General features: G+C 33.6%; 5 protein-coding genes across 5 annotated transcripts; 3 read left to right on the forward strand and 2 right to left on the reverse strand.

The window, feature by feature from the left end:
- Positions 1 to 4,314: 4,314 nt before the first annotated feature.
- Positions 4,315 to 7,974, reverse strand: LOC135832643 (protein transport protein Sec61 subunit alpha). Its single transcript, XM_065346027.1, has 9 exons — positions 7,791 to 7,974; positions 7,379 to 7,446; positions 7,238 to 7,303; positions 6,957 to 7,167; positions 6,630 to 6,887; positions 6,389 to 6,555; positions 6,169 to 6,309; positions 5,841 to 6,089; positions 4,315 to 5,569 (listed from the first exon to the last, which is right to left on the reverse strand). Exons 1-9 carry the CDS (start codon positions 7,795 to 7,797, stop codon positions 5,306 to 5,308), a joined length of 1,431 nt encoding a protein of 476 aa, XP_065202099.1. The 5' UTR covers positions 7,798 to 7,974; the 3' UTR covers positions 4,315 to 5,305.
- Positions 7,975 to 8,158: 184 nt separating this feature from the next.
- Positions 8,159 to 10,632, forward strand: LOC135832646 (divergent protein kinase domain 2A-like). Its single transcript, XM_065346031.1, has 4 exons — positions 8,159 to 8,848; positions 8,926 to 9,223; positions 9,303 to 9,430; positions 9,500 to 10,632. Exons 1-4 carry the CDS (start codon positions 8,285 to 8,287, stop codon positions 9,734 to 9,736), a joined length of 1,227 nt encoding a protein of 408 aa, XP_065202103.1. The 5' UTR covers positions 8,159 to 8,284; the 3' UTR covers positions 9,737 to 10,632.
- Positions 10,633 to 10,672: 40 nt separating this feature from the next.
- LOC135832648 (phosrestin-2-like) lies at positions 10,673 to 12,717 on the forward strand. Its single transcript, XM_065346035.1, has 8 exons — positions 10,673 to 10,807; positions 10,874 to 11,061; positions 11,150 to 11,334; positions 11,416 to 11,554; positions 11,839 to 11,996; positions 12,098 to 12,241; positions 12,335 to 12,461; positions 12,548 to 12,717. The coding sequence occupies exons 1-8, from the start codon at positions 10,708 to 10,710 to the stop codon at positions 12,569 to 12,571; spliced, it is 1,065 nt and encodes a 354-aa protein (XP_065202107.1). The 5' UTR covers positions 10,673 to 10,707; the 3' UTR covers positions 12,572 to 12,717.
- A 381-nt stretch (positions 12,718 to 13,098) lies between these two features.
- dock (SH2/SH3 adaptor protein dock) lies at positions 13,099 to 17,721 on the reverse strand. The gene is made up of 7 exons (XM_065346029.1): positions 17,525 to 17,721; positions 17,235 to 17,442; positions 16,703 to 16,910; positions 16,327 to 16,563; positions 15,968 to 16,250; positions 15,545 to 15,748; positions 13,099 to 15,476 (listed from the first exon to the last, which is right to left on the reverse strand). The coding sequence occupies exons 2-7, from the start codon at positions 17,359 to 17,361 to the stop codon at positions 15,252 to 15,254; spliced, it is 1,284 nt and encodes a 427-aa protein (XP_065202101.1). The 5' UTR covers positions 17,362 to 17,442; positions 17,525 to 17,721; the 3' UTR covers positions 13,099 to 15,251.
- An 11-nt stretch (positions 17,722 to 17,732) lies between these two features.
- LOC135832651 (uncharacterized) lies at positions 17,733 to 20,379 on the forward strand. Its single transcript, XM_065346038.1, has 5 exons — positions 17,733 to 19,219; positions 19,396 to 19,592; positions 19,673 to 19,811; positions 19,888 to 19,974; positions 20,050 to 20,379. The coding sequence occupies exons 1-5, from the start codon at positions 19,148 to 19,150 to the stop codon at positions 20,359 to 20,361; spliced, it is 807 nt and encodes a 268-aa protein (XP_065202110.1). The 5' UTR covers positions 17,733 to 19,147; the 3' UTR covers positions 20,362 to 20,379.
- The last annotated feature ends 32 nt before the right edge of the window (positions 20,380 to 20,411 follow it).

Genomic DNA, 20,411 nt, shown 5'->3' on the forward strand with positions numbered 1-20,411 from the left:
AAACCATGCCAGCTCCCATAATATTATACTTTACCTATCTATCTACGACGAGTATGTACCTATCTGCCTCTATACGAATAGGCTATTTCAAATCGGCTCGCGCATCGTATTCTACTATTCGACGATCACCGACGACAAAACGAGAACGAGAAATTTTTTCGACGCTATTTACGTTTAAATTTCGTTCGAAATTACTCGTTCGTCGAGCTTAACACATTTCATAATAGGTATTCGTAATATTCGTCATCGTTGTTTCCTCTCACCGACCAGAAATTAACGAATGATAATTCGGAAAAATTCTCAGATAAGGTCCATCTACATGTATGTATGCCACCGGCGACTTATTCGGTCAGCTCAGTGTCGCTGCTGTATCGGCGAGAACCATTTTTAATCATTTTCCCCATACAACAGCTAGTAGGTATGAAGATACCTACAAAATTAGCATCGTGAAGTTTCTCGATGAATTTTAATAATAAATAATCTCCGTGTGCAAAAAAAAAATTGCACGTCGGTGAATTTTGAGAACCCCCCATTTACAACGAACCTCGAAACCCATACTTTACCGAGCCGATTCACTACTACAAGTACAACTACACTAATGTACAATACTGCAAATATATACCCACTACTGTAATATAACTGTCGTATTCAGCGAATAAGATACCTGCTTTAGTCCGCCTCGTCTCGTGTACCATTCCCTGACCCCTGCCCCCCAGCCCTATGTCAGACGCTCTCGCGAATATTTAAATTTCTCTATTGAAAATTAGAAAAATTTCATGCCATCAATTTCATTTATCGAAGATGGAAACGGATATATATATGAAGAAAAAAAAATCTCAACACATTCCCTCTCCGCTGCGATGCTCCGTCGTCGCGTCTATACGTCGAGTATACACGTTCGCCAACGAAAGATACGTTCGTATATTCGTTGAGAAAAAAAAATAATTGATTGGAACAACGCAGCATCCACTATAACTGAGAGAGAGATAGAAGATAGGAGAAGAAAAACAGACAAAAAGAAAATTTCTCTCGCACACCACGCATCCTATTCGCTATCATTCTGGCCGAACAAATATGGGGCTGTATTCTGTATTGAAAATTTCTCATCTTTTGTACCGACAGCGAAGGCGGCGTCGGCGGCGCGGCGCGGCTCGGCTCGCCTCGGCGCGCTGTAAACCGGCGGCGCGACGCGACAAGACTGGCCAAAAGGTTGCAAAAGCTTTTCCAAATTCATCATCGACGTCGATTTAATCGTTTTTAAAACGTTCTTCCGTCGTTGGATCATGTTTTTATCTAATTTAGGTAATTACTCGATTTTGTTACCGCACGTTTCGAGTATAATAAACCGATGTGATTAGTTCGTAAAGGCCTTTAAAACGGCTTTTTACTGGGTATCGTTGCTGGTATTGAAATAAAAAAATATATAGCTAGGTGCTAGGTGCCTATAGTTTCTGCTTCCTGTCTCTGTCTTATTGTCGAAGATCAAACTCATCACGAACTGGTAGAGGCATATTTCCGTCCCTTTCTCTTATATGCAGCTTTTATGACGAAATCGTAAACATTTTTATGAACGACGCGAACTTTCTTTGGTACCTTTAAGTGATTGAATTAGGTATAATTTTTTCCCGGCGTATTTATCCGGATGGTTTTGGGAACAAATACAAAAAAAATTGATAAAGGTGGATTAAATTTCTATAATTTAAAATATTATTCTCATTTCTTCGATCGAATTGGAATTTTTCTGCTGATTTTTTTTTTGCGCTGTAATAACCCAACTTTTTTTCCAATAATTTTACCGAAGTATCGATAAGTAGGTAGGTACTTTTTATAGGTACCTTATTCAAATCGATAATAAACTTTTATTACTACTCATAAACGAATTTTTCCACTGCACTTGTCTTAAATGGAAATTTATACCAGGGGGGAAAATAAATCTGTGCTGAAAAAAATTGCAAAAAAAAGAGTTGTTGACAGAAGACCGCAACATTTTGAAAAAAGACATGATCGCATTGATATTGCTGGATGAATGTTGAAATTCAATTTTTTAGACAGGCAGTATAAATTGAAAAACACAAAAAATTGAAAAAAAGCACAGATATTTATCTCTAAAAAATGATTAAAATTTTATTAAACGTACCTAATACCTGAATATTACAAATTTTGAACAATTTAGAAGTAACCATCATGGAAGTAACACAATTTTTAAAATTTTTGCCTTTGTTTTTCACTTCAGTGAAAAAAGAAAAAAAAACAAAACACTTATAGTACCTATTTTCTTCAACAAATAAAGCTGAAAAGGAAAACTTTTTTCTTCAAAAAACACTGATAGGTAGGTACCTATACCTAACTCTCTGCATAGGTATCATAGAATTTTTATGCGAGCATAAGGTACCCCCCCCCCAATTCCAGGTTAGATAGATATGCATACTTGTATTCAGGATTGGTTACTTACTCATCTGTTCAAAGGAGTCATTCGTTACGGCATACGGTTGCATAATATAAAATCCCAGACAGGCGTTGAATTTCTATTTTTCGTTTATGGGAGAATTTCTGACAACTATTCAAGTTTTACTCATGAAAAATATCTAAATTTGACTAAGCTAAATTAAAATTCTGAAATTCGTTTTTTTTTTCATTTTTTTTTACGCTAAAATCAATGCTAATACATATACCATTTAAGAATTTCAGTGACTACAAGTTTGTATAAACTGCATTGTGTCCCTCTAATCAAATGTAAAAAAGGGGATTGTAATTTCTTCATAGACTTAGCTGCAGGTTGTGCCGAGTGTATTTGGGCATAACCTACTTTTTCCAAATTATTCCTTTTTTTTTTTTTTTAATGCTAATAAATTAGGTACATGACTTTTTGGACATTTTTTTAAAACAAAAAATAATAACCTCTGTGAAATTAAAATGGCCAATTAATTTCAATTTTTACTTCAGAAAGGAGTAAATATATATATAAGAAGCTACCCAATAAAAAGTGAGGAAAACCGAAAACCCGATTTTTGAACTAGGAAATCCGATCCAAGACATTGCTTACCGGCTCAAAAAGTTTAACGATGATGGTAAATCACCCCTTGAATGAAAAAAATACACATTATAATTTTCTATTACACTTTACCAATATACTCTAATACACTGAAAGGAATTTATGCGTGATATGGACGTGGAATCAGATCATTTATCTGAAGGAATACGGGATAGATACGTGTATATTATCGTTTCATCGAAGCGTTTAATTCCTTCAGTAATTTTCAATTAAGATTTCCACTTTAGACGCAATGTGATACACCAGTAATTCCTCCGCTTCATTAAATCAGCCTCCCTATGAGTCAATGTGTTCATTTTCATTTCGAAAATACGATCCAGTAGACCTAAAGGGTGTTGTTGAATGTTGATATCATTCAATAGTAATGGAATATTTTCAGTTATCTTTTTAAAGCTGTTTCCGGCAGGTTATCATTTCCTTATTTTCATCAATGAAGGCGTTCAAATTAATTTTTTTCTCTTTCTCATGCTTCTCGAACTGGGAGTAGGAACTGTAAATGTTTCAATTTCTACTAACTTTAAAAATTTTTCAATGTAAAAAAAAATGTTGACCTTCGGAATTCGGATAAAAAATTTTATTGCATTTTTTTAATTCGACAATGAATGTCGATTAAAATTTTTGGTACCTATGTAATTAGTTCGTTTTAATAACGTCAATGTTCGACTCACGATCAGTTAAATCTCAAAGACATCTTCATGTACCCACCTTAACTAGATAGTCTAATAGAAATACAACTTTTTATTTCAAATTCGTGGCACTTCGGACATGATAGAAAAAAGAGACAAGATTTAATTTAATGTAAATTCATGTTCGATTGAAAAAATATTGAATATAATAAATGTAAATTAAAAACCGAAAATATACAAAATCACTTTTTAGATTCTAACCATGAACTTTCAAAATCCCAAAAGTCTGCTCTCTTCAAGCAAACTCACTTCAAGTAAACTCAGTAAAACCCGAAATTCATTTTCAAAATCTACTACCCTAGCAGATTCTAGTGAGTTTTAAATCTGCTGAAATCAGTGTAAAAAAAACAAAACTTCAATATAAAATCAAGCTTTTCGCTATAATAGTGATGATGATGACATTTTGGTATGAAACGTTTTGATTGGCTAGACTAGAGGTAATTTTGAAAAGCACAATTTAGCACAGATGTCTGAGGCGTCACACGAAACGTTAACATAAGACGTAGAAGTTGAAGTTGAACCAAATCTTGTTCACCGTCGCTCATCGCCTTTTTTAAATCAATTTAAAAATACAAATTTAAAAACAAAAGTTATAAAATATTTACTTCACCTTAATTCATCTTGGAGCAATACGTATAATACATACATAAAGTACATTGATAGCCGCATCGCTAATTTACGTCAATTTTTTATATTTCGTTAACTTAAATAAATAAATTCAAAAAAAAAACGATTACTTAAACAAATATAACAAAAAAAAAATATATAGAAAAAAACAATCTAAATATATTTGATATTAATTAAGAAAATTTACTCGCAAAACATTATGTACGTTCTTTCGGTCGAGATTTGCAAAAAAAATCTAGTACACAATAATAAATAAACACAAAAAAAAGAAACATAAATTAAGAGAAAATGAAAGAAAAATTGCAACACGTATAATGTCGTTGACATTTCTTTTGCGGAAACATTTGAGAAATTTCAATTTTAAAAAACGCTTTACCATACACAAAGGAGTAATATCTACATAAAGCTTCTTAATTTCTGACAAAAATGGGAAGATAAGAGAAAAGAACGCATAAGGAAACAAACACGACGAAAAATATAATGTATAACACAGATTAGTCATATAATTCGCTCACTCGTACATAGAGAACAAAATCTTTTATCGAACAGCGACGTTTGTACAGTTTTTTCGATTCCTACAACGATCAACATTATTTTGAAAAAGACAAATCGAGGAATTTTTTTTCAACAAAAAAAAAACCTGACCCTTAATACGCCGTCCTGAATTCAAAAATTCAGCAATTAAAAACTCGATCGAACATTTTTTTTCCAAAAAAAAAAAAAACTCTACAAAATAAATGTATCTACACTAACAACAACAATACAGAGAATTTCTGGTGTCTGAAAAACGGAAATTTGTGTCCGTGTTTCATGAAATAAATAAAAATAGAATGGGAGAGAGAAGGGAAACTTGGGAAAAGAGCATATACACAAATACATCTACATATTCACCCCTTGCATCAAGCAACGGTTGCTTTGAATTACCGAACAACGAATATCCTTAGAACAGTAATGTACTCATTCCACCCATTTCACTTTGTTCTTTCACAAATATTTCGAAATACTGGTATATAATAGTTACAGCTAGTAAAATTCCGGTTCCTGATCCGATGGCGCCCATAAAATCGGCTAATACCGATAATGCTCCAATACATAAACCTCCGAAAGCAGCCGCCGTCGGTACGTAACGATTCAGTTCGTGAATCATCGAGTTATCTCTGTGACCGCACATTACCATTTGTTGTTCTTTAAGTTGTTTGGCCACCTGAAAAAAATAATGAGAAGTCGAATGAATAAACAAAAAATAATAATGAAAAAATGATCATTAAAAATAGAAGGGAAAAATGTATTTTTGGGGAAAGGAATTTAATAATTTTTTTTTAAAAAAACGTGAATTAATTTCCAGATGAACAGATGAATTGAAGGGAAGGGGAAAATGATTATAGCCTTAATTCTTACGGTTACAACTACGAAATTTCGTAAAAGAATTATAATTAAATTGTCATACATTCATATTTCATATGTATCGAACTTACATCTTTCGCTGACGATCCACTAACTTCGATCCAAGTTTTCGAGAAAAATGCACAAGAACCGAGCATAAAAATGATGTATAAAATGGCGTGGATAGGATCTTCTAAAATATGGCCCAAATTCTCAGGAGGAGACAAGTAATAGCATAGGCCACCGACTGGATACGCTCTAGCCGGGCCACCGCCTCCAACATCAGCCCAAACACCCAACAAATTAACTAAAAAGTTTCCTTGGAATTTCACAGCTAACATCTGAAATTGAAATGTTCAAGATTACAAAAACTGACGCCTGAAAAAAATTGATAAATTTCAAAATAAGTCGGATATTTACTTGAGAAATGACGTATAAATTAGAAACTAAAGCTGATTGTAAGATGATGGGAATATTAGAAGTGTAGAATAACTTAATAGGATAGCTGCTGTGTTGACCTCTGTACCTAGCAGATTTGATGGGTAAATCTACTCTGAAACCCTGTTTATAAAAATCGATATTACTTCGAGTTCATAATTATTATTGTCGAAAAAATGATGAATAAAGTATGACTAATTACTTGGAAGTAGATAACGATGGCGAAAACGAGTACAGTAGCCAATAAATTCATCAAATTGGGTAAATTCTGTCGGTAGAAAGCTTCACGTAAAGCTCTAACTTTATCTTGTCGGGTGGCTAGCAAATGGAATAAAGCGATCACAGCCCCTTCGAATTCAGTACCGCGACCTAGATGTGGAGTAAACAATCAAGTTAATCGTAATGCAATACATTTTATGAATCATATTTGCGCAAATACTCACCGGTATTCATAGTAGCAGGACTGAAAGCTTTCCATACAATGGTTTCGCAAATATTGGTTGCAATGAAAAGAGAAATACCAGAACCCAGACCGTATCCTTTTTGTAATAATTCATCCAGAAGCAAAACGATCAATCCGGCGACGAATAATTGAATGATGATCAATAAACAAACACCAGCTCCGATCTCTGACGGGTCTCCGTACATACCGGTCATTACGTACACAATAGCTTGACCGACGGTAATAACCATTCCGAAGACTATAAAACAGTTTCAGTTAAACGACGCCTGTTGTTTGAGTAATTAAATGGAAATCCCAGAATACTTACGTTTTTGCGCTCCATTAAAAAGTGCTCTATCTTTGGGTGTATCGCCTACTTCGATAATTTTAGCTCCGGCCAACAACTGCATAATAAGTCCGGAGGTAACGATCGGTGATATACCTAATTCCATCAATGTACCTCGATTCGAGGCGAGAATCACTCGAATCCAGTAAAACGGATCGGCCGAGTCTGATGACATGATGCCAAATAGCGGAATCTGTGAAACAAAACTCAAATCAATACAATACTTTTTCAAAATAAACATCGATTCTTGACGATATACTTACTTGACAACACACTAAGAAAATAAATAGAGTAATAGCTGTCCATAGTACTTTCTCACGGAACTGAATCTATCGAAAAAATCAAAAAATTAGCTTTAACGTCATCAAAATTAATACTAGATACAAGAAGATAGAATATCTTACTTTACGTTCCGGTTTTGCTATCTCAGGCAGTATACTACAAAAAGGCTTAATAATTTCCAGGAACTTGACTGAAAAGAAGAAAACAAATTTGAACTTGGATCATTGATAACATCAATAACGTAAAACCGAAAATGCCACATAGATCATCTCGTCAGAAATGTCAGAATACAATATACAATCCGGAAGGATTCGGGATACATTAATCTTTTAAATCAATACATGAAAAACGATCAGGAGAAACTGAAAGGGAGCAAATTTAGGAAGAAACACATATATTTAATTAGAATTTAGGGCACATAAATATTGAATACGAAGGGATCGAGATGTTCGATCCCTACATTAGTATTGTAAATATTATATGAGATGATCAGTGAACATTGAAGCCGAACAATACAAATGTAAGAATACTTACACCCCATGATTCTTAAAAATTAATAAAATCACTTATTAATAAGTTGATACAAATTATTCACAATATCACAATTCATGAAATACCGTTATGATCATTAAACAGTAAAGTACCGCACCAAAGGAGCACGAAGTTCCACACAAGCAATATCAGCTATACACGAAAATGTTCACGCAACGCAACGTTCGTGATTACTTCATTCGGAAACAACGAAGCAAAACGTGTAGATAATCAGAGAAAAACCTGTGTACAAAGAATAGAATGAACACCACAAACACTGAACACAAACAAACTACAATGTTGCAGCAGCGACACTACTGCAGAAATCAAGAACCACGATAGAGCAATATTCTTATCAAAATCCTCAAAACAAAAACAAAAATCAACAAAAATAATCAATTATATGCTACAATGAAAGTTGAAAGTTTTGTAGGTTCAAAACCGAACTTAATATTAAAATTTCGCCAGTATAACATCTAATATCTAATTATCTAGTCATGTTATTCGTCACACGAGAATTTCAAATGATCTTCTGCGTATTTCTAGTTGTATCGATGTACTATCTCAACTCCTACTTCGTATTCCGTGCTCCGGCTATATTCAGTTTCGATGGATTAAAATGCCCTTTTTGCTTCGGTGATACGTTCTGCAGCCGAGTAGACCGAGTAGACGTAAGATTAACATTAATCGATTACATTTTAGACAAATTGGACCGAAAAACTGTATTCTACGGTAAATTCAAAGACCATCCTATCGTCATCAAGAAGTTAGCTACTACAGAAGAACGATTCCACTTGGAAGACAAAATATCTTATTTATTTGACCATCAGTTCAATTACTACGATTATAAATTCGAAGAAGAAGCTCGTAGATTTTATTACGAGAGTTTACTGCTGTTGAATTCATCGTTCCACGACCCTTCTTATAAGTTGAAATGGTGTCCGACGTTGACCGGTGTGACTCAGTTTTTCGATCCGATAATTCAAGAGAATTTCTACGATACGATTGCTTTGAATATATGGACTTCTTTGGTATTAAATCCGGAGCCGTTAATGTTACAAGTGGGTAATTTTGTTTTCATGCTGAGTAGATCGATATGAAGTACGATGGGTACCTAATTTTTACTTTGTATTGACAGGTTTTTAAAGCTGAAGATGGATGGCCTGTTCCAAAATATTTTGGAAGCTGTGGCCAAGCCGCATTTGTAGCCTATTGTGGCGAATCTCTAAATAATTATTTTCATCATTCGTGGCTGCTCAGAGTACACATTGCCGAAGAGTTGTTACAAATCGCCCAAACATTTACATTCAAGAATCCTAAAATTGGGGTCTATCTGAGAGATCTTTCCTATGACAATGTAGTTATGGATCCTCATCTCAAAGTTCGAGTTGTTGACTTGGAGCATGTGATTTTAGTTGATAAAAATGAAGCACCTGGTAAGCTTCCAGTTTTGTTTCTCGTTAGAATTTCAACTTGATGAGATACCGATTCTTATGCTATTTGTATTTCATTCAGGAATGCCGTCAACTTGGTATTCGATCCATAGAAGTGAACATTTCGAATGTCAAAATTGTATAACTTATTCACCGATTATCATTTGCAGTCATCATTTAAGTGACCATAATTTTTACGCAGTTTGTAAAGTACGTGAGAAAATGTGTTTTTGTGAAGATAATGTTGGACTTTCTTTAATATTTTTCATAATTTTGCAGGAGTTCTTTCACTCGGAATCGCCAAATGATTACGGTTTATTGCATTCGCTGCCCAATAATACGCTCTATGATGATAAGATTCAATTGATAAAACACTACGCAGAGTTATGCGTTCAGCCTACGAATAACGAATCTCGTTTCGAAATTGCCGGTAAATTGAAAAAACTGCTGTCTGAAGTCAAAAATGAAGAAAATTTTGACAAAAAAAGACCAACATTGTTGTACGAGTACGACTAACCTAGTTATTTTTCAACAATTTAGCTATTGTTTGTTGAATTCATCTTAGTAGTTGAAGATTTTTATAAGAATTTGAGGTGTTGGATTTGAGAGATAATATTCATGTTAATTCGAGGTTTTTCTATACTTTCTTCTAAATATTTTTATGAGATACCTGCCTACTGAAATTTTGAACAAATTGAATAGATATCATAATTAAAGATCACAGACCTCAAAAAAAAAAAAAAAAAAATGGAAATGAAATTATCCTACAGTCGTGTTTTCTAGATCTTGAAGATTTTTCTTTTCACCTTTAATCAGATTTCAGCTGGTAAAAACTGATTTTATTTACATTCTTTATTCTTTACTTATCGATATAATTGATACCAAAGAGTAAGATTATCCGGTGTGATTTTATAATTTTATTATTATGATAAACGATACTTGACGTCGGTTTCGTAGATTTCATCGCAATGTAATTTTTAAATTCAAAATCAAAATATCATGTTCCTAATGCGATGTATATTCGAGTCCGTTTTTTGCTTTTTCTTTTAATTTAAAAAAAAAATGTAAACTTATCTGTGTTATTTTGCTAAAAATTAATTTTATTTTAATTCGCCGTTGTGTGAATGTGTATGTTTTTATGTTTTTATATTTTTATATTTTAAAATGTTTCTATGTAATTAATTGTGCCATTTTATCTTTAATTTTACATAGCTTGAAGCTAACAATGATTCTGTCCAAGGTTTACCTTACGACAGGTTGTTAAATAAAAACAACGTATTGCTATTATTCAATTAGCTGAGCGACAATGTATCATTTTTTAATTAGATTAGAAACCTTATAAATCTAGTCTTATTCATAGTGCAATATCAAGGCAACCTGATGGTGATTTTCAATAAAAAATTTTGTGCAAATTTTCGCATTTTTTTATCCGCATCGTCGTTGCAATTGAATTCGCGAGTGTTGGCGGTGAAAATCACTACGCGAACATGGTAGCGACGTCTTCTGTTTTGAAAAAAGTGTCGCCGAATGGAAAACTAACACTATATTTGCGATGTCGAGATTACGCTTCGATCAACGAGCCAATAGGTAATGTAAGATGTATTTTTCAAAATAGCTATTCTTCATTTACACTTTGAAATGTCCTTTTCGTAGATGGTGTTGTAGAACTCGACCCTTCTTATGTAAAACATCGCAAAGTATTTGCTCGGTTAGTTGCTCACTTTCGTTACGGCCGTGAAAAAGATGAAGTAATGGGGGTAAAATTCCATCGAGATTTTATATTAGCTTCAACGCAACTTTTTCCAACGAGCACAAACGATCAAAAGTTGACCGATATTCAGGTAGGTAATCACAAGAGATTCGCCGAACATGCAATATACGTGTATAGGTACTTTATAAACGCTGACGATTTGTTTGCATAATTAACAGACGGCTCTGACAGAAAAATTAGATTCACGCAATGTTTTCCCGTTCGTTTTTTATTTCCCAGCTGCTGCACCAACTTCTGTCTCGTTGCAATCACGCGAGAAAGAAGAACATAAAAAATCGTGCGGAATACATTATTACGTTAAAGTATTCGTTGGAGAATGCGAAAATGATGTACCGCATCGCAGGTTAGTTATATGAAATTGGCCCTATTAACCAATGGCAATAGACATGCCTGCGACTCTGTTACGAAATTGTCGTGTTAACAGGAGTACGGCAAAATTGAACATAAGGCGAATTCAGTATGTTTCTTCTGACATTGTCAAACGACCATCACAAACTTGGGCCAAGCAGAATTTCGTCATTTGCACCGGAGATGTAGAATTGGAGGCTTCGATTCACAAACAGGTGAGTGTAGGTAGGTAGGTAGGTAGGTAGGTAAGTAGGTATGTAGACATGAACCAAAACTTCATTAGCGGAAAGGCTGAAGGCAGGGGTAATTTGATATTTCTGTGAAAACCTCGATGGTACCTATTATAGTCTAAAAAAAAAAGATTTCCTAGTTCTAACGAAAAGTACCTACCTATTCGTATTCAAGATGAAATGTTTCCAGTCATCATTTTATTCCGGCATTTTCGATAAAATTTCATCGTCTGCATCGGATTAATTCATTAGTTTTCTTCCATTTTTAGTTTTATGAAACGGGTGAAATGATACAAGTCCACGTAACAGTGCAAAATAACAGCCACAAAGTAGTCAGGAAAATCTACTGCACTTTGTATCAAAAGGTCAACGTTCAGATGTTACATACTGGTCATTACAAGCGCAAGATTGATGAACATGTCACCAAGTAATATTAATTGAACAAATATTGCCTCAAGTATTCTTTTACATCACATCAAATCTTGCTTTTTCGGTGAAGTCTTCAACATTGGCTTTTAAATTTTACAGATGCGGATGTCCCATCAGACCAGGAGGATCGATGCAAGTGACCATGAGCGTTAGACCATCTCTAAAAGGTAATCGAAGTAAAGGTGGTGTAGCTTTAGATGGGCATCATAAATTCGAACTATGTGATTTAGCTTCGTCTACTTTGTAAGTATTTCGATAAAATTGTGCTGTACCTACTTTCAATCGCAACCATTTTAATAATGTACGGTACCTACTCAATAATTGATATTTTTAAAGCATGCATCATAATCCAGTAAAAGAGGCCTTCGGTATTATTGTCAATTATTTCATTCGAGTCAGATTGTACATAAGTCCTCTTCAAAACGTCAACACTGAAATACCGTTTGTTTTGATGCCAATAAATGTAAATATCGATTGAAACTATTAGTTTTTAAAAGTCAAACAACACTCGTCATTTCGCATCTAACTCAAAACTATGTGTTGTTGCAGCCAAATGAAGAGAAAATGCAGTAGTGGATTGTCATATCCGTGAAATTACATAACTTTCATTACGTACTTCAACAACCGTTTGGATATCACTCACCCGAAATGTAGAACTTATGTACTTACTATACATTACGATCATTGCAGAATGCAGATAATAAAAATTACAAATGTTATTTTAATTTCAAAAAATTGTTACTCTTAAAGTCACCTGACGTCATCGATATATACAATGGACAAGTAAAAACACATTTGTAATGATGGTCAATATTTTCTTGATTTGACATTGACAACGATTTCTGAATTTTTTGACACATAACACATAACATCGCTGATTTTAATTTCAAAATAAATAAATAAATCATTCTGAAAATGTCAACTACTCAAACATTATTACGAGCACAACGTTTCTATTCCATACAATCTGTCTGCAAGAAAAGACTTTACAAAATTGTATTTTTCACAATTTCGAGGCTTCGGCACTTACCTACTGATATCTGTAACACCCAAACACATTCAAATGTTGTTGAATCTTTATTCAAATGATGACAAGTAAATTAGTCGAAACAAATTATTTATTATAAATTAAAAGCATAAATACGGTAAATCTGCATTTAAAAAATTGGACTAATGATAAAATTCAAGCTTAACCGTATAATTTTTACTTCTAATTATGAATACTTATGTTGTAGTCACGTAAAGTTACATTGGAAGTCCAATGATATAATAATCGATAGTAAATCTAAACCGTAAGAGACTGGAATGACACAAGATTCAAGATGTTTAAAAACATTACCCTTGCTCATTGTCATCTACAGAAAAAACGCGTTTTAAATTACATATTAAAATTATGCAATTCGATACCACAAATTTTCTTAGCGACACGTCATTCGATATACATTCATCAAATACAGGGTGTTTCGGGGTATAAGTAAGGCATTTCGCCTGGTAACTCTGCAACTCATACTGAGTCTATGTAGATATGTTTGCCTAACCTGAGGGTCGCAGAGGCTGAATAATACTTACAGTTAGCAAAGTGAAAAAAAACACGTGTAAGAAATAGGTATCCACTTTTTCATCATTTTTGTCATTTATAGTATCGAAAACTTTTCACTACAACCCGTGATTTTTTTTACGTTTTTGAAATAACAAAGTTTCCTCTTTCTTATGCCGGAATTCCCAATTCTTTGTCCAGAAATTTTATTTTTACTTTGAGATGTTATAAACATATTCCAGCCTTTTTTTTTTTGGTAATTAAGATGAAGAGTTGGGGGTTGCGGCATAGGAAAGAGGAAACGTTGTTCCATAAAAAAAATGTAAAAAACCATGGGTTATAATGGAAAGTTTTTGATATAAATGATAAACATGATGAAAAGGCGAACATTTTGTACACTTTTTTCATCTTTTTGGCAAACTGCAAGTCTTATCCAGCCCGTGCGACCCGCAGTTTAGGCAAATATATCTACATACGCTCGCTGATTGCGAGTTGCACAGTTACTAGGCGAAATGTCTTACTTTTACCCTTGAACACCCTGTACACTCGACAAAAATGCGTAGGTACGAAACAAATGAAATCGTTAATCTTGCTTTAAAAGTAATTAATTTTTTGCGATTCCTCCCAACTATAAGCTTAGCGATACGCTAATTTAGCATTATGTACACACGAATTCATTAGCTAAACTAATGTAAAATGTTTCGTATTATAAAAATATAAAAAAAAGAAATACATCTTATGATTTAGAAAAAGAAGAAAATATCGTCCACAACAAAAACTTACTTCGTTATGAGAAGCTTGTGAAGAAATACGAAACTTCTGTTTTTTGGTGCAATTTTCACTATATTTTCCAGGAAATAATGATTTAAAAAAATGAATTAGAAAAAAAAACATAAAACTTGAGCTTCCGGTTCCATTTTTCGATCACACTGCTGAGTTCACAATAACAAGCGCCGTTTCTTGTTATAAAGATTGTTTTTTTCGACTTAATATAACAGAGAGCATTTAAAAAAAGAAGAAAAAAAACTTATAGTAATAAAACTACATGCATCATTGATTTTAAAATTGTGTCGCTTTACTGCAAAAAAGTAATTTATCATTTATCGAATATTAAGTTTTGTATACAAATTCTGATAAAATGTAGGAATAAAAATACCGTATTCGAGTAATTAAACGCGATCTATAGAAATAAATACTACTTTTGATTTTAAAATTCGTCTTAAAAAGCACAATTATTAAATAAATAAAAAGTCTACCCGGTACCCGTACAGCAGGAAAGAAAAAAAATTAGGAGTAATGAGAACAAAACATATCAAGTAGTATTACTGCTTGATCATTTAGTTTCAAGTATCATTTCAATCGCCATGAAAAATTGAAGTGCAAAAACACATCGAATTTTTTTGATTCGGTGTAAAGTTGAAACTCCATAAAATACACGAGCACTTTTACATTGAACAGCTTCAACATTTCCATAGATAAGTCCGTGGCCATGGTAAATGATACTTCAGAAATTGACGTAATTTTTTAAATATTTGATCGACGCGCAACCAATAATAAAAATATGAGTACAATTTATCGAGGAGACAACGCAGGACAACAAAAAATAAAAAGGGGGGTAATAATTTTAAAAATATCCGTTTTTGTAAGAAACACACACAACACACACGAAAAAAATATGTGAAATTAAGCGTAAAAATTTTTCAACGCCATAGCACATTAAGCTTGACTTGCCGGCGGGCCGGTGCTTCTTGGAAGAGGTCTCACCAAATACAACTTTTCTCCTTGTTTATTTGTATAAATTGGTGCACGTTGATAATGGTCTACTAATTGATCGAGATTATGAAATTTTCGTTGACCGATGCAGTACATGTTGGATTCGACGTGAACACGGAAGTGTTTATTTCGATGAGGAGCTTTCAACGAAACTGAGTAATCTCCGCCCTGAAAAATTCAAGATATTGAATGAATACGAGAAATTTTCCAAATGAAAAAAAAATGAAATGACTTACGTTTGTTTCACTGTCACGTATTAAGAAATCTCCGTCTAATCCGTGATTATTTAATAAAGTATCGCATTGTGCACGGGAAATGTTACCGTAATACCAAGATTTACCACCCAAGTAAGGTCTTTCGATGCATGTGCCATTTTGTTCGGTGGAGTCGTTTCTAACTATACCATTTCCCATTGGTTGAGTTAAATATTCACTAAGTTCCTACAACACGATGAAAATGAAAAGATAATACATTTATAATGAAAGCAAATCGTTTAAATTCCATTAGTTGAAATTTTTTTGTAGCAACCAAATCGAATAATTGAAAAATAATTTCCAATGATTCTTTTACTTTAAAAACATACTAAATTGTGAAAAAATATCTTTCAATTTACAAAATAAATTCATAATAATACTCAAAATCTCAAAGAAATAACAAACCTGGACATAATTTTTCGGTATGAGTCCAATCTGTCCAGCGTTATTACGAGCCTTGTACCATTCCGGATCAGATGGTGGCCGGTCCAAGATTTCCAGTCGGTCGCCTTTCTCAAAACTCAATTCTTGATCATTAGTCGACGTAAATGAGTACAAAGCTACAACGATATCAAGCACGTTTTCAGCCATCGCGTACGTATGCACCGTTTCATCCAAATCAACTTCTTCTTGCGTATAATTGCTGGGAAACCAACCGGTAGCACAACCACTTTGACCTCTCCACCATCTGCACAGAAATAGCAAATCATATCAATAGAAAATCATCACTCCGAGCTGAAAAAATCTAATCAAAGAGGACTTACCCATCGTTACTTTTTTCAAGGATCAATATTCGGGTACCTTTTGATAGAGACAATTCATCGGGTTGTTGAGCTTGATAATTATACTTTACAATAGCTGTTCCGATAGCTTCCGAAGGATCCACTGGCAGTCTGCGACTCATTGCTGGAGATTCGACGTGTCGCGATGGCGAATTACCACTAGGAAGAGTTTTACTACCGCCACCACTACTACTGCCTTTTTTCACTTTTTTCTTTATGCTGTAATTATTGTAAGTAAGGATTTAGAAACCGAATTACAACATAGTCGAGATTATAAATATGTTTACAGTTGCATAATTTGTTAGTAAACTCGACGATTTGTAAAAAGGACATGAGTATGAGAAAAAGACGCACTTACCTATCGAACAATGACGGTTTTTCTTTTTTAACGTAATTGCTCGGCACATATCCAGAATAACCGCGATTACTTTGAACACGCCACCAATGTTTCGAATCATCTAACAATAAATATCGATCATTTTTCTTCAAATCCAATTCTTGGGCTCCTTGAGCCGTATAATCGTATTTTGCAATTACGTAACAGGCGTCGTCTTGGTTTGGTTTTCCTGCAACAATAACAATTAATTCAAATTCGTTATCAAAAGAGGAAAATTACTATCAATTTCATCTTTATCGTGCTATCGTCAAGTTGAAAATAACAAAGACGGATGAACGGATGCATACGAGAATGATAAAACAGAGAGAATGAAACAAGCTCTCTAGATTACTTTCTTGATACGAACAATAAAACAAAGAGCAATTTTATGATACAGTGACTTTTATGGACCAACTTCAAACATGATACTTGCTCACGGATCTGACGAAAGGGTTGCATAAAAGAAGTCTACTGGTTTATATACAATAATGTGCATACTTTTTTGATAACTCACCATGAGACCGAGTACTTGAAGTGTGATGCTGAGGTAAGGGTGGTCTGTTACCATTGCTTTTGCCTTGCCAAGTAGCGGACGATGCTACACTTTCGCCAATATTTGGAATGCTTCGAGCCTCCAACATATTTTGATAAAACTAATTATGTACGGTTAACTTTGTGACTAGGATCATATAGAGAAGTTCTTAAATTAGGTAATAATCATCCTGAAAAATACAATAACAATATCAATAATGAAGTTATCTTTAGATTTGAGTACAGATTTGATATCCGACGAAGGATACGAACCTTCAAGCTGCATTACAAATGCACTTCCTTATTTCTAGAAGTACACCAATCGTCAACATCTCTACTGTGCAAAGGACACGAGATTAAAAATTGAATAAATTTATCACCGAAACTTTTTTCGGATTTAAAAACACACCCAACAATACCCCAAAACAAATTTATCGCATTTATGTATTCAACTACCACTAATGTAAAAAATACATACAGGGTGATTGTAGTTGTATTTTTATCTTTACCGGAAGAGGACGCTGTCAATGCAAAGTGCGAATGGTCTTTACAAGTCATGGTACATTTTACGATGTTTTTATTTTTTTATTTTTTTAAAATTTTACTCAAAATCAAAAAAATGATTAAAAATTTGCGAAATAAGTTGAATAAAAGCAAAGCAATTAATAGTTTAATAATTTAAAAACAAGACAATTCTGAATAATTCGGACAATGTAGACTTTTTTTTTTGAGAAAAATGAAGCAGCAGTTCGTGCTCCGGAGTCCGGAATACCGCAATCCGTTTTGAATTTTGATCCGAAAATATTAAACTTTCAAAGCGAGAAAGCGATGTTACATATGGTATGGTAATGGTTGTAAAGTAAATATGCTGGACAAGAAGACTGAACTCGAAGGGTATGTATATTGTATTTTATTTTAATTTGAAGAACAGCTATCATGGCAAATTGACCTGAGACTCGCAATGCCGCAATGCTAGTTTCAAAATAGAGTTCAAGTCTCATGTACCATTGATTCTACGGTTGTTTCCTCAAAATTAGGGATATGTGCGTATACCTACTCCTCGATATCTTCTTTTGTTTTTAGGTAGGTAATGTAATTTGTTTTAAATATTTCGAACCATAACATAAGATATGTATGGAGAAAATAGGTACCTAATATAAATATAGTAACAATGCATATAATGAAAAAAACAACTAATTCGGAAATCAGAATTTACATGAGATCAAGTATGCCTAATGCAGTTCATTGAATGGAGATTATTAATATTTGAAACTCAAATTGGTAATCCTTTTCATAAACTCCATTATCTGTTTATCTCTTTCTCTCTCTAGGTCTAGAGTCTCAGTTTGATTTCAGCTTTAAAGGTAGGTAGGTACCTAACTACCTATGTAAGTATATATATATGTACTCTTTTTCAGCTTTTTATCAAGTCCTTTAACACGTTTTCACATTTCTGTGTTCCTCTATACACATCTTATAATGAATTGCACTTGACTAGTCCCTCATTATTTCAACTTTTCAAGTGAACTGAAATAGCTATCGAAACGCGTAACAGACCTCACTTCATGTTGCATGTTTAAAAAAAAAACTGCACCGGAAGCGGAATTTTTAAATTATTATATAGGGAGGTAACTACATAAATGTCATTTATATTCAAATCGTAACATGTGATACCAAGTGCTGAATTCAATGCATTTCTATTAGGTACCTACATTCACTGCATTTTATTGGCTCGGGCTAAAATTCTTTATTTTTGTTTCCATAACTACCTAGCTTTTCGTTATAAATAAATCGATTCGAGAACAAACAAAAGTTCAATTTAGAGAAATATTAATCGACTTTGACCGGTCTTTCGAAATCTCTGATGACAAACTTTTTCGTATCGTTTTTCATGAAATGATCACACGAAAGGAAAACTTGCTGGTTCGACCGTTTCAGCATAGAAACTATGTTCAGCACCGGCAGAAGGTAGGTAATACCTATTTCTTGAATTTTCAGAAAATATGTTTCTAAAAGGCTAATAATTTGGTAAATGCCAGGTAGGCCTAATCGACTGCGTAAGTAGGTAATTTAATGTAGGTACTTAAATATTTATTAATACGTACGATAATAAAACTGACGAATCATTTTTAATCATTCAACAGGTTATTACAGCTTTACCTCGAATCGATGATGTGACACCGCCGAAAAGAAGTCATGTTTACGTGAAATGTAAAAAAATTCAAACCGAAGCAGAGAGACATGCTCAAATAGAACGAGATAATTTCATTTTATTGAAACACTTGAATGATATAATGCATATAAAACGAGTGGACAACTGTTGGCTCTATGAACATCCCAAGTAACCTTCGATTTCATTTCGTAAAAATTATTCAAAGAATGAAAAAAATCCAACGAACACATTCGTCAAACTGTTTCAAGGTTTTTGCAAAGAATAAAATTATTCCATCAGCCGTCAACGATGCCATTCGATGATGAAATTGATCAAATGGAATTTCCAAAAACCGGCACTAAAAAAGAACGGTGCATCGCTTGTCATCCGGAAAATTACGTCAAGAGGGTGATAATTTTGAATTGCCAGGATATCATAATGCTTAAGATCGAGGAATTTCATAATTGTTTCGCTATTGTTTTAGGAAAAAATACCCGAGGAGCGAGTTCCTTGGGAAATGAGACCAGTAAGGGAGTTTTATTCTGCTGATTCATTTCAAAGGCACAGAGAAGTTAGTCGGTTGTTGACTAAAATCCAAAATATTATGCGTGTACCTAGTTGAGGTAAAAAAATTCATATTTTCCAGGGAATAAATTTAATTTATACTCGTCGGCAAAAAGTGCTGATTAAAGAAAAAAGTCAGCCAATCATAAATCATCGCCGTTCGGAAACCCACGAGCAGTCTCCTATCAAAGGTCGTCGACTTCCTCATAAGTCATTGCAGAATAAGAACAGAAGTTCAACAGCACCTCCATTACGAAGTCAATTTACCAAACATAATTTGAAATCGTCATTGTGCAAAGAAAAATCTCAAGATGAAGCACTGACAGTCATAATTAAATTCCCGCCAAAATCGCAAGTGAATTTAAATGCCGGTATCAGTGATCAAATAACCTGACTTATCTTTTAAAAATTTCGATCTTAGTTAATTCAATTCACGTAATAAAA

The sequence above is a fragment of the Planococcus citri genome, chromosome 1 (assembly GCF_950023065.1).
Source record: "Planococcus citri chromosome 1, ihPlaCitr1.1, whole genome shotgun sequence".
Classification (NCBI taxonomy): domain Eukaryota; kingdom Metazoa; phylum Arthropoda; class Insecta; order Hemiptera; family Pseudococcidae; genus Planococcus; species Planococcus citri.